The 14809-nt window shown below is 43.9% G+C and overlaps 1 protein-coding gene across 1 annotated transcript in view; it reads left to right on the top strand.

Annotated features, from left to right (window-relative positions):
- The window catches only part of LOC117253376 (uncharacterized), a 33010-nt gene that overhangs the window by 15497 nt on the left and 2704 nt on the right, over nucleotides 1–14809 (top strand). The window contains exons 2-4 of the mRNA XM_033620762.2: nucleotides 684–780; nucleotides 8511–8664; nucleotides 12291–12442. Of these exons, the coding sequence (XP_033476653.1) occupies nucleotides 684–780; nucleotides 8511–8664; nucleotides 12291–12442 (403 nt within the window). The remainder of the gene's footprint in view (nucleotides 1–683; nucleotides 781–8510; nucleotides 8665–12290; nucleotides 12443–14809) is intronic.

Genomic DNA, 14809 nt, shown 5'->3' with positions numbered 1-14809 from the left:
ACTTTTTATGTCGGGTTGAGTCTAAAACTTCACCTGAGCCTCCTTCGGCATATGGGTGAGTAGATAATGGCTGAATTTTCATTTTTGGGTGCACTATCCCTTTAAGGCCAGTGGTTTTCCACCCCTAAACTGAAACACGTCAGGTCATGGACTTTTGTCAGGTGAGGCTTTTCCTCCATCTGAAAAGATTTTGGTTGTCAGATCTGATGAAGAGCAGAATTCTGTAGTTGTCAGCTGTTACTGGAGGAAGTGAAACCTTGTTATGACTCACATTGGCCTCTCACTCCTAAAGTGACTTAAAAGATCAAGTTAAACAAAGCCCCATTTTTCCGGGGACCCTCTTAAACTCTTACAAGGACCCCTGGGGGTCCCCAGACCTCTGGTTGATCCACGCTGGTCTAATAGATACAGGCTGTGATGAAAAGTTTCTCTAAAGAGGACAAAGTGATATAAGAGTAATAATGTCCTCCCTCCTCCTCTTTATCTCTCAGTACGTGTTCACATGAAACACTGGCTCAACATGTTGAGACGCAGATGCACCAGCTGACTCCAATATTTCACAAACACATCACAGATGTCTGCTTTTAAGTACTACACAGTGTCAGTGTGATTGTTGGCCCGCTCCTTCATTTCCCTCCAGTCTCTCAGTAACGTGTCCGGGGTGTGTTTGTTTCATGCTGCAGGTCGTCCTGAACGGGAACATCAGCGTCCTGCAGGAGACGGTGGAGCAGCTCCGTGAGACGAAGGCCAACCTCACGGCTCAGATCAGCGAGCAGGAAGGTAGGAAAAACTCCATCACTGCCATGAAAGGAGACTTTCTCAGGCCAGCCACCAACGGTATTCTTAGCTGCATTTTCCCCCCCTGTTACCATGACGACGCGTGAGTCAGAGTAAATAAATACACACGATTGGTCGGTTTCAAAAAAAACAACAGGAATGTGTTTTCTGCTCAGAGAGAGAGAGAGTCCCCTTTAATCATCAGTCAGAAACCACAAATATAAAACTGATTCTCAGTTAAAGTACGAGCAGGAAAACTCTGATCCTTTTATACTGTGAAATGAGCTGAGGAAAGGAAACAAGGAAACACACAAGGAAGTATAAGAGAAAAAACTGTAGGGATGAAGGAGAAGGAAAAGGAAAGTTTTATGAATCTCAAATGTACCATGGATCATCCCTGAAAACACAAGTGAAGAAAAAAGTTCTTTAGTATTTTTACTGAAGTCAAAGATGTGAGTACTTTTCCCACCTGTCCCCACCTGTCCCCACCCGTCCCCACCCGTCCCCACCTGTCACCACCTGTCCCCACCTGTCCCCACCTGTCACCACCTGTCACCACCTGTCCCCACCTGTCCCCACCTGTCACCACCCGTCACCACCTGTCACCACCTGTCACCACCTGTCACCACCTGTCACCACCTGTCCCCAGTAGACAGGCAGTAGATTCACATCTCGTCCTCGTATATGAAACGAACATACGACAGGAAACTGGGCGTACGGTCACTTCCTGCAGATTCTTAAAAAGTTTTAAAAGGCATTAAATTGATTAATTTAAAAGTAAGTATTAAAATGTGTCTAAACAATCTTACGAATGTCTTAAATGCTCAGACATGGGAAGTAGGATTTATTAACTGTTTTCAGTTAGGGCTCAAAATTGAAACCATTGGTGCAAATTATCTGCACTGAAGCTTTGTTTAATCCTTTAATCCGTATAACTGCATACAGCACACTGTGTTTCACAGGGGTGATTATTACTGTGGCACAGTTACGCTGTGGGTACGTGGTGTGAAGAAGGTGCCTCAAATTCACACATGCCTGATCAAAATAGAAGACGTGATTAATCATTGCGGATTGTTAAATGACGGTAGTGAGAGAAGAAGCCGAGGAATGAGACAGAAAACAACAGGAAGTGTCAAAAGTTTGGGAGTCAAGCTGAAACAAAACAAAAACTCTGTTCAGTGCATCTTTTGTAAAACCAAACTAGCTTCCCACATCGCAGCACCACGTCAATACTTCAGCATCTCAACAGAAAGCGTCCAGTCCACAGAGCGGACCTGAGAACCCAACATTAGCCTCCCTCCAAACTGCCAGCACCTGGAGCTCCTCGCTCATCCATCAGCTAAAGTCCGCCAGATGATGGGAAACCCCAGGACCCCTGCTGGCAGATGAACAGGAAGCTCCATCAGAACAGAACCATCAGAACTGAGCTAACGAGGGATGTTAGCACAGAAAATAAAATTCTGCAGAAAGTTTGTGAGTCTTAAAGAGTCTGAAATCTAACTTTCCTGAAGCTGCAGGAACCCTGCACGCAGAGCCCGGTTTTATCAGTGTGGACGTGAGCAGAGGCTGCGATCAAATCTAACGTCAGGTCTCGACTCGTGTACACAGGTTCTAGTCAGCGTGGACGGAGGTGCAGCAGTAAATCTGTCTGAGTTGGAGAATTGTTATTAGACCATAGTGTGACTGACGTCTAAGTATTTGCAGCCACATTTTGTTCACTTAAGAATGTAAAGACCTGCATCAGCTGGCTCACAGGTGCCTGGCTCTGTGGGACTGACAGAAGGATCTAATTCATCTTTGAAACACTGAGCACAAAGCATGTTGATGTCATTTATCATTAAAATGTTATAATAAGGAAATAAATAAACCCTGCAACAGTGTCAGTATTGACATACTAGTAGCCCAGGTGATAACATTTGTACTGTTGTCCGGCTCTGTCCCAGACGGTGCGTCTGGGTGTCCTCCACTTCCTGTCCTGGCCATGCACTCCTCAGTCCAGGCGTCATTTATAAGATTTTATATGAATATTATGATAATATCAGTTAAACAGTATCGTACTCATAGTCGTGCTGTTGTTCTGTACGGCTGTGATTCAGTCGTAGACACAAGGCCACAGAAACAGTTCTACAGGCGCCATTGATCGACAGTAAAAAGCAGCAACAGGTTCTGATTTGTTGGTTTGTTTAATGATTTATTTGGCTCCGCCCACACAGATAGTTCTGCAATGCAGGCCAGCTGCTGTGTATCATGTTTATGTCTCTTTGGTGGAACACGTGTGACGCTGATTAACAGATTCATCAGCACGCTGCGTCGTCTTCTGATGTCATATGATCACACCTGGAGATTTACAGTGAAGTTTTCAGGCTTCTTTTCGTCCCTTCGTCCTTTTCTGACCGTTCATTATTTATAGAGATGCAGGATAACATCGTCACGTCATCAGTATCAGCTTTAAAATGAACTATCAGAATCAGCCAACATGCTTTTTCTTATTCAGTGCAGTGAATGACTATCACAGACACTGAACAGAGTTTCATGTCTCCACCTGCTGCTGGGCCGTCACCATCAGAGTATACATGTATAATATGATGTTAATTCACTACAGCAGAGACCTGATGATGGTCACTAAGATTAGGTGGGAAAAAAGTAGTGCTGCACGATTTGATAAAAATGTGCGATTTGAGTGGACAATATCGCGATTTGCAATTACAGTATAATTTAAAAAAAAAATGGTATCATGAGTCTTGTTGCTTGACTCAGTGTTTCCCTACATTATATCAGGGGGCACTGACCTGACAGAGTTATTGTTATGGACAGAGAGAAGTTTCTCTTCTTGGCTGTATTATGTCTCTCCATGTTGTAAACTCTGGGGGCGGGGCCTCTAAACCCAGAATATATTGGGGCAGGACATTTAAATGACAATTGTTTTCAGCCGCTGCATCATCACCTGTTCATTTCAAGGCTGTGATTGGTGGGATAAGAACGTTTAATGAATCACACATGAACCCATCGTTAGAGGATTTCTGAGCTGGTTTGTACAATAGTTTGATAGATGAGCTCCTGTTTCTGTGAACGCTGCAAGAAACTGAAATCATCTTGATTCTCACCACACTGACTGATTTGTTTCATAAAATAAGATTTTAGTTCTCTGTTAAACATCATCAGTCAACAGTCATCAGTCCTTATTTTCTTAAACAAAGTGAGATCATGTGAGCTGTTCTCTTTTCGTATGTGCTGTGATTTTCTGTCCTGTTCAAAGATTTTTCAGGACAGTTTCTGGCCTAACATGAGACTGAATGACCTGTCATGGCATGATGAAATAAGTCATAATGTATTTTCCTTGAGTTATCGTCTCCAGCAGCAGCAGCGGGGCGGGAACAGGAGCCTGATGGGAAGTTCAGTAGCACTTTAATGAAGGTGACTTCCTGCTGTGAATAGTCGGAGGGAAACGATGGATTCCTGTATGCAGCAGATATGAGAGAAGCATTGTGTTAGTGTGTAACAGGCAGCTGCTGATAAACATCACTCAGTGTTTAATGCCAGCCGTCTGGAACAAGTGAGTCAGAGACGACATTGGACTGAATTCGCTTTAAACAAGAGGAAAATATTCAGCTGCTGCAACACAATACATCTCAATGACTCCATGTCAGTGACAGAGAAAGGACTCTGATCTTTGACTGCAGTGTAGAAACACTGCGCTGCACGTTAAAGTCCTGACTCCAAAACAAGACCAAACTTTACCTGTCCAGAGGGAAACCGTCATGCAGCAGTGTCAGAACAAAGTGGGAAATAAAACAAAATATAAAAACTAAAGATGATCAGTGAGTAAGACCCAAAGGTACACGGTGACAGAATGGAAACAGGTTGACAGTAAGTAAGGAAACACATGAGGAAGTTACCACAGACGTTCCTGTTATCTTACGTTGTTATCTCTGCTGTGACGGCAGCTACACTCACTCATGGTGATGATGATGATGATGATGACCCGACGATGCTCTGATCATCCAGAGAACGTGCCGTGTTGAGTGAATATTTTCATCAGCACCGCTGGCCGTCATATTCCATGTCTCAAATGAGATCTTGTTTCATTCACAGTCTCAGTGAGTGAAAGGGTGTTAACATATTAAGCTACTAAATTTATACCTGCACTGAAACTGATTTCTTTCATTTGAACAGTGTTTTACTGTAACGTGTCCTCTAAGATACTGTGAGCAGATTATAGAGTAATGAAACTGTGAATGGCAGCACAGTAATGAGAGGGCCGCGCCCTGACAGTCGACCAAATGTTAGTCGACCAGAGAGGTCATCAGTGGGCAAGATTTCATTGGTCACTTAGTCACAGACAAAACAAACTGAAACTCTATCAGGAGCTGCACCTTGTCAAAATAAATCCAACCCTATATGACTGGACCACGTGTGACTTTACTTTGAAAGGACAGACGCAGGAAGTGTCCACGCTCAGCAGTCAGACAGGAGTCTCAGTCGGGGGGGCAGCCCTCGTAATGACACTTGAAACACTTGACAGTAACTTCCTGGTGTCCAGCTGCCAGTACTGTAAAATTTACAGCAACTTTTTACAGTCTGGCTAATTTAAATATTTATGCATTATCACATAACAGTCATATATTCGTGGTGATTGCCTCGATAATTTGTGGATGATTTTGCTGTGACATTTGTGTCACGTTTCATACACAGACTGTATAAGCAGATACAGTTTGTGAGCTCGTTAAGTTTTCAGAGTCTGGATTTTTTTATGCCTCCTTTTTTAGGCTGGAGGGATTTTGTTAGGTTGTCAGTCTCTCCATCCCACCCTGAACACAATGACTCAAGAACACCTAAAGGCAATATTTAAATTTGGCACAAACGTCCACTTAGACTGAAGAATAAACTGATCAGAATTTTGTCATCGAAGGTCAAAGGTCAGTGTGACCTCATGAAACATGTTTTTGTCCATAACACAAGAATTCATTCACTAATTCTGACCAAAAATAAATGAAATGAAATAAAATAATGAAGGTCAAAAGGTCAAAGGTCAGCTTGACTGTGACATCATCATGTTTTAACGTCATATCTCAGGAACAGAAGGGGAGACATTTGGAGTGATAAATGAGGGTGTGTGTTTGAGATGCAGCTGGTAGCCTCTGCAGCTGTGCTGAGTAAAGGCCCAGACACTATCCGTGAGTTTGATTCCTTTATATCCTCCATTATGAAGAAAGAACATTCTCTGCTAGCTTGATGCTAATGGCAGTACTCAGCGGGTTGATAAAGTGCCTCTGCTGTTTCCTTTTTACTCTGTGTGCTAACGTCCCTACAGGAAATATCTAAAAGGCTGGGCTGTTGTTGTCGTACAGTTTCCACGGCAACAGATCGCTCTGTGTTCCTATTGGTCAAAGTGACGGCTGTGACGGGAGAAGTCGTGGACGACAAAAGGAAAATCAAACATGCTAGACTTTCTGTTGGAACGTCGTGAGACATCTCAGACGTGGTGTCGGTTGTCGTGTACTGTGACACATTACAGGAGATGAAACGATGGATTATTGTGTACGACACCATACGACACCGCGTCAGGCTGTAATCAGGCTGATGTCTGTTGTTTGTACCATAAGAGAAACTTGACTGGTGTGCGGAGGTGTACAACGGCGGGGCGGTGATTCTAGATTGTGTAATTATCAAATACATTTTCAATAAAACCATAATTAATAAAACACAGTAAAATAAAATGACAGTGAGGACCCTGTAATTATACATTATTAACATCACTGTGACACTGTTGGTTTTCTAAACTGATCGTGTTGTGAGATAAAAGCAGTGGTTCGTACAAAAGTTTCCTGTGAGATGTCGTTGAGTAGAAGAAGAAAGAAGCAGAAAATGGAAATGATTAAGTTAATTAAAGCACCTTTAATTTTTACATCAGTAGTTTTGAAATATCCTGAGCTACATTCCAACACTGTGAATGATCTAAATTCTTGTTTTCTTAAAACAAGTGACATGAATCTGTTTTTATAAAAGACAGAAGACACAGTGCTGCATGATAACCCAGAAGAATCACACTTAATGTGACAGCTTCTGAAACGTGTTGGAAATACCTCACAGCACTGACAGATTGTTTCTGCTGCTGTCAGAGAGGACGTGAGACTTCAGGACAGAAAGTACCTGATGAAAGAGTACGATAAGTTACTGTCTGCTGACAAAATCAGAGGTCTTTAAATTATTAAAACTCAGTCAGTGGTTGAGTGTTTTGGTGGTGAGGCTGAATCTGATCCTGGATCTGCTCATAAACAAGCTAAAGAACAGAAAACATGAGAGCTGGCAGCTCAGATCATTCCTGACATAACAGTGACGTCAGACTGTGATAACACTCACCGTCTCCTTATAAGTTCATCCAGAAGCTGATCTGCACCAAACTCTGATTTGGACTGATTACACATCCCCTCCTCCTCCCTTAGTTACTGTTGCTATGTTGGACAACTTTCAGTCAACAGTGTCACTGCATCACTCTGCTAACAGAAGAACACAGACGAGACTCAAACGCAACAAGAATCAAAGATCGTTCTTCAGGTTCAGTTTAACTCGGCACATGTCTCCGCTCAGGTGTCATCACATGACAACAGGTGATCATACATGTGATGAAGGACGTCTTTCTACGGTCGTCTGCTGATCTGGGGTCAGAGTGATAAAACTCTTAAACTCTGAGCACAAATACAGAAATGTGTTTTCACTGGATTCGTAAAGTCGTGCATCCGCCCAACCTGGTCTCACTCCGAAGTCGCCGAACACCACCGTTTGGTTAGTGACTTCCTGTGTCAGACACTGACGATAAAAGCCGTCCTTTCACGCCAGCATGATACGCGGCCGGTCACTGTTAATGTTTAACGGCTTTCATATCAGACGGTTTCCAGAATGTTTCACAATAAAGGATAAAAAAATAAAACGTCAAAAGTAAATAAAATAAGAATCGGAGGCCACAAACACATTTTTTATCAGTTTAACAGTTTAAGATGGAAAATTGAACATATTAATGTAAACAGCAAAAATTCTAATGATAATGAAACTCTCTAGGGGGCGCCACTGAGCTGGTTTTGGACCCCCGAGCAGGAGACCCGTCAAATATCAAAATGATTACCGCCTCTGATAAACATGCAAAGTTTGGTGGGTTTTTGAGCAGCTTTAGGTCCTAAAAGGAAGTTCATTTGGGATAATAATAATTATAATATTAATAATAATATTAATAATAACAAGAATTACTATTATTATCATTATCATTATTATTATTATTTAATAATAATAATAATAATGATTATTAAAGAGGTCCTCGCACTGTTCAGTGCTCGGGCCCTAATAACAAATAACATTAAATTTAAAAAAAACAAAACAAAAAAACATTCATGTCTACGTCTTTATAAATCTTAAAATTATGTGTTTTATTCTTCTGACTTCAGTTCTTCTTCTTCTGTTGTATTTCTTAAAACCAGCTGAACTGTGGGAACTGTAGTCTTAAAATACAGCTGCAGTTCCCACTTGTGACCACAGGGGTCGCCAAATCCAGGACTGAAATCTGATGGATTCAAACCGCACCAGATTAAAAACCAAAATCCAAACAATAAATAAGTAAAAAAAATAAACTTAGTTAAAAATATGTTTTTTTAAGATTTAAAACATGACGAAGACTCAGCCGGATGTTTCTTCCTCAGCATCCAAACTCTGTCTGTTCTGTGTGTGTGTGTGTGTGTGTGTAGATCACATCGAGGCGCTGCAGCAGAACGTGACGCTGGCCGGACATCAGACCGAGTCCTGCTTCAGTCTGAAGGCTGCCGCCGAGAGCCAGATGTTGGCGGCTCAGAGTCAGACCAAAGCCTGCGAGTCCCAGCAGCAGTTCCAGCAGAAACAGCTGTGAGTAAACATCTGTCTCACGTTCACACACATCAGCACTGTCACACTGCTGTCAGCCATGTTTTCCCAACATGGTTCCCAACATGGTTCCCAACATGGTTTCTAACATGGTTCCCAGCATGGTTCCTAACATGGTTCCCAACATGGTTCCCAACATGGTTCCCAGCATGGTTCCCAGCATGGTTCCTAACATGGTTCCCAGCATGGTTCCCAGCATGGTTCCTAACATGGTTCCTGACATGGTTCCCAACATGGTTCCTAACATGGTTCCTGACATGGTTCCCAACATGGTTCCCAACATGGTTCCTAACATGGTTCCCAACATGGTTCCTAACATGGTTCCCAACATGGTTCCTAACATGGTTTCTAACATGGTTCCCAGCATGGTTCCTAACATGGTTCCCAACATGGTTCCCAACATGGTTCCCAGCATGGTTCCCAGCATGGTTCCTAACATGGTTCCCAGCATGGTTCCCAGCATGGTTCCTAACATGGTTCCTGACATGGTTCCCAACATGGTTCCTAACATGGTTCCTGACATGGTTCCCAACATGGTTCCCAACATGGTTCCTAACATGGTTCCCAACATGGTTCCTAACATGGTTCCTGACATGGTTCCCAACATGGTTCCTAACATGGTTCCCAACATGGTTCCTGACATGGTTCCTGACATGGTTCCCAGCATGGTTCCTAACATGGTTCCCAACATGGTTCCTGACATGGTTCCCAGCATGGTTCCCAACATGGTTTCCAACATGGTTCCTAACATGGTTCCCAGCATGGTTTCCAACATGGTTCCTAACATGGTTCCCAACATGGTTTCCAACATGGTTCCCAACATGGTTCCCAACATGGTTCCTAACATGGTTCCCAGCATGGTTCCTAACATGGTTCCCAACATGGTTCCCAACATGGTTCCCAACATGGTTCCTAACATGGTTCCCAACATGGTTCCTAACATGGTTCCTAACATAGTTTCCAACATGGTTCCTAACATGGTTCCTAACATGGTTCCCAACATGGTTCCTAACATGGTTCCCAACATGGTTCCCAACATGGTTCCTAACATGGTTCCCAACATGGTTGCTAACATGATTCCCAACATGGTTCCTAACATGGTTTCCAACATGGTTCCTAACATGGTTCCCAACATGGTTCCCAGCATGGTTCCTAACATGGTTCCCAACATGGTTCCTAACATGGTTCCCAACATGGTTCCCAGCATGTTGGGAACCATGTTAGGAACTATGTTGGGAACCAGTGCGAGGACCTCTTTTAATAATCATTATTATTATTATTAAATAATAATAATAATAATGATAATAATAGTAATTCTTGTTATTATTAATATTATTATTAATATTATAATTATTATTATCCCAAATGAACTAACATGGTTCCCAACATGGTTCCCAGCATGGTTTCCAACATGGTTCCTAACATGGTTCCCAACATGGTTCCTAACATGGTTCCCAACATGGTTCCCAGCATGGTTTCCAACATGGTTCCCAGCATGGTTCCTAACATGGTTCCCAACATGGTTCCCAGCATGGTTTCCAACATGGTTCCCAGCATGGTTCCTAACATGGTTCCCAACATGGTTCCCAGCATGGTTTCCAACATGGTTCCCAACATGGTTCCTAACATGGTTCCTAACATGGTGCCCAGCATGGTTTTCAACATGGTTCCCAGCATGGTTCCCAACATGGTTGCTAACATGGTTCCCAACATGGTTCCTAACATGGTTTCCAACATGGTTCCTAACATGGTTCCCAACATGGTTCCCAGCATGGTTCCTAACATGGTTCCCAACATGGTTGCTAACATGGTTCCCAACATGGTTGCTAACATGGTTCCCAACATGGTTTCCAACATGGTTCCTAACATGGTTCCCAACATGGTTCCCAGCATGGTTCCTAACATGGTTCCCAACATGGTTGCTAACATGGTTCCCAACATGGTTCCTAACATGGTTTCCAACATGGTTCCTAACATGGTTCCCAACATGGTTCCCAGCATGGTTCCTAACATGGTTCCCAACATGGTTCCTAACATGGTTCCCAACATGGTTCCCAGCATGTTGGGAACCATGTTAGGAACCATGTTGGAAACCAGTGCGAGGACCTCTTTTAATAATCATTATTATTATTATTAAATAATAATAATAATGATAATAATAGTAATTCTTGTTATTATTAATATTATTATTAATATTATAATTATTATTATCCCAAATGAACTAACATGGTTCCTGACATGGTTCCCAGCATGGTTTCCAACATGGTTCCTAACATGGTTCCCAACATGGTTCCTAACATGGTTTCCAACATGGTTCCCAGCATGGTTCCTAACATGGTTCCCAACATGGTTCCTAACATGGTTCCCAACATGGTTCCCAGCATGTTGGGAACCATGTTAGGAACCATGTTGGAAACCAGTGCGAGGACCTCTTTTAATAATCATTATTATTATTATTAAATAATAATAATAATGATAATAATAGTAATTCTTGTTATTATTAATATTATTATTAATATTATAATTATTATTATCCCAAATGAACTAACATGGTTCCTGACATGGTTCCCAGCATGGTTTCCAACATGGTTCCTAACATGGTTCCCAACATGGTTCCTAACATGGTTTCCAACATGGTTCCCAACATGGTTCCCAGCATGGTTCCCAACATGGTTCCCAACATGGTTCCTAACATGGTTCCTAACATGGTTCCCAGCATGGTTCCTAACATGGTTCCCAACATGGTTCCCAACATGGTTCCTAACATGGTTCCTAACATGGTTCCCAACATGGTTCCTGGGTGGAGTCATACAACCACAGGGTGGACTGGTGGGAGGAGTCATACAACCACAGGGTGGGCTGGTGGGCGGAGTCATACAACCACAGGGTGGACTGGTGGGCGGAGTCATACAACGACAGGGTGGACTGGTGGGCGGAGCCATACAACCACAGGGTGGACTGGTGGGCGGAGTCATATGACCACAGGGTGGACTGGTGGGTGGAGTCATACGACCACAAGGTGGACTGGTAGGTGGAGTCATACAGCCACAGGGTGGACTGGTGGGTGGAGTCATACAACCACAGGGTGGACTGGTGGGTGGAGTCATACAACCACAGGGTGGACTGGTGGGTGGAGTCATACAACCACAGGGTGGACTGGTGGGCGGAGTCATACAACCACAGGGTGGGCTGGTGGGTGGAGTCATACAACCACAGGGTGGACTGGTGGGCGGAGTCATACAACCACAGGGTGGACTGGTGGGAGGAGTCATACAACCACAGGGTGGACTGGTGGGAGGAGTCATACAACCACAGGGTGGACTGGTGGGAGGAGTCATACAACCACAGGGTGGACTGGTGGGCGGAGTCATACAACCACAGGGTGGACTGGTGGGCGGAGTCATACAACCACAGGGTGGACTGGTGGGCGGAGTCATACAACCACAGGGGGCAGTAATTGTCGTTTTAAAACAGAAAGTTGTAACAAAGCAATGAACCTCCTGATGGAAACTTTGTCCCTTGAACAGATCGATAGTTTAGCTGAAAGATGATCAATAACTAAATAAATAAAGAGGCTGCAGCTCCGACTGTGTGTCTGTGTGTTACAGTCAGAAGTGTAAAGAGGGGGAACCTGAAGCTCCTCAGGAGAAGGAGAAGCAGCAGCAGGACACCTCCTCCGTCCCCGGCTCCTCCACCTCGCTCTTTGCTGGTATTCCTGCGCTGACGCTGCTGCTCTGCAGCGCTCTGCGTCTGATAACCTGTGAGTACCAACGACACGCTCATAATCACTCACACATGGCTGTTAATCACATATGACACAATGAAAACCACAAAACTCCTGCTGCACCCAAACGCATCGTTTACACTGCAAAAAATAATCAACTTTTCATCCTGTCTAACACAACAATGTGCAATGACATGCACCCACTTCATGCCCTGGAGGTGTTTCAGCAGAGCACCTTCAGGGGCAGGCTGATCCCACCAAGACATAAGACTGAACCGTACCTAAAATACCTAAAAGTATCTATCTATCTATCGATCTATCTATCCATCCATCTATCTATCCATCTATCTATCTATCTATCTATCCATCTATCCATCTATCTTCTTCTGATGTATTTGTAGGGCCGTCAACCATTCATTATTAAATCGTTATTAATCTCTCAGTTTCAAAAGTTAATCTCCTTTAATCACATGTTTAACATGATTTATTTATCATCTCACAACAGTTTTAAAGTCCATATTAAGAAGGTGAAGCAACTCTCACACAATGTTTTGATTGGAAAACGCACAGAAACCGACTTCCTGATCCGTCAGTGTCAGTTCCTCTGAGATAACTCTGATGACTCACTGACGTCAGATGATCCGGTTCATGTGACGGCATCGTCACTTTTCAGGAGTTCAGTTTAGAGTCTCTCTCTGACTCATACAGGTCCTGTGTGTGTGGCCGGCCCAAAAAACAATAGCTTAGATTAAAAACTGAAATATAAACATGAAACATGTTGAAACATTCGGGCACCAACAGCGCCGCCTAAGGTTAAATGAGCCCAGAGTCCAGAAAGACTACACAGGTTCTTATAGAAGTGGAAGTTAATAAAACACAACTGAGGGTGTGATTAAACAATTAATTACATAAAATAATCAATGAGAGACGACTGTAATTAAATAATTAAAATGTCTTAACCCCAGTTCACTGAAGCTCCCCTCCCCCCAGAGTCCATTACTGTCCTTCATCAGGTGAAACCGTCGTCTTCCGGTGCCAGCGACTGCGCCGTCCTCAGCGGCCCATTCGGCTGTTGGCTGCCCTGTTGCCGGCGTGCCCCTCTGTGTGGCCCTCCACTCGTCGTGGGGAGACGGACAACACCCACCAGTACGCTGCCAAAGCACCAAGATTTGCCACACTCTGCCGGGCCCCGCTAGCCTGGAAATCCAGACCCAAATCTAGAAACATTTTGGGTCTGGCTATGAGTAATGCAAATGGCCCAACTTGAGGGGCGGCACCAAGCATGCATTTGTAAATATCACTGCACACAATTGGATAACACTACGACCAATCAGAACAATACACGGGGTGACGTATACGCTTAGCTACCAGTGGAGCTAACTGGTAGATTAGACTCTTGCCGTATCCGGTCGGCAAAACAGCAAAAATGTCCTTCTTGCAAAGGAAAGACTCGAGCGCCGTCTTCTGTTCCTCTTTTAGAGAAAAAGCCAAGTCTAACTTGTTCATTGTAGCGGCCAAAGCCGTTTCAAACAACTGGTGTTCATCCGTAGCCATCTTGCAATGTTTACTGACTGATTCCGGACTTCGTCGTCGCAGCGCTGTTGCCATCTGTTTAGCTCACCTCTGGCCCGCCTATATCAGACACACCGATGTGATTGGTGCAGCTCGGTTTCATGGGCATAGGTAAAGAGCATCATTACTGACTGCCAGAGTGACTCGCTGAGCAAATTCAAATTGTGCTCTCTCGAGAACTCTGGATTTCCGGGGTAGGGCCCCGCCTCATCCGCCGCCAAACAGAGATTAATACTCAGAGTTTTGTTTGGCAGTCACAGCTGCTACAGACTCAGGCTGGACTGTTCATGCAGAATGGATCCTGGCTGCTGTGTTCAGGCTCTGGTGGGACTCTGTGTGATTTGTGCAGGCTTCAAGGTTTCACTGGTCTTTCTCTGCCGTAGGTCCCCACATTGAGTCCCTTCAGGGGCAGTAGGAAAAAACAGTTGCATGCTGCAACAGAGACACAACAATCTCAAGCCTGCATCTGATTAAATGAATTAAAAACACTCAGTGAGAAAAGCCATGACAGAAGAGCACAAATACAAAGCCATGCCACACACATGATAAACACATACAGGACAAGCCGCTCAACACTGAGCCCGTCACACGTATTGTTCCTCTGACAGTAAGACACATGACTGGTCACAACACGTCCACCTGAGGGCCTGAGTCTTCCTACATGTCGGCCGGTCTGCAGTCAGTTTCTGTGTCTCTGTGCTGATCCACTCACTCCTAAATGGTGCTTTGGCGTCTTTGGTGATGTGGTGGTGCAGATGACTGCTGACTGTCAGCTGAGCCGTCTGACAGTTTTTAAAGTCAAAGGAGACGTTCAGAAGCTCAGTGGTGTCT

This window comes from Epinephelus lanceolatus, chromosome 6 (genome assembly GCF_041903045.1).
Source record: "Epinephelus lanceolatus isolate andai-2023 chromosome 6, ASM4190304v1, whole genome shotgun sequence".
In the NCBI taxonomy this organism is placed as follows: Eukaryota; Metazoa; Chordata; class Actinopteri; order Perciformes; family Serranidae; genus Epinephelus; species Epinephelus lanceolatus.
This window is presented reverse-complemented; position numbering and strand designations above follow the sequence as displayed.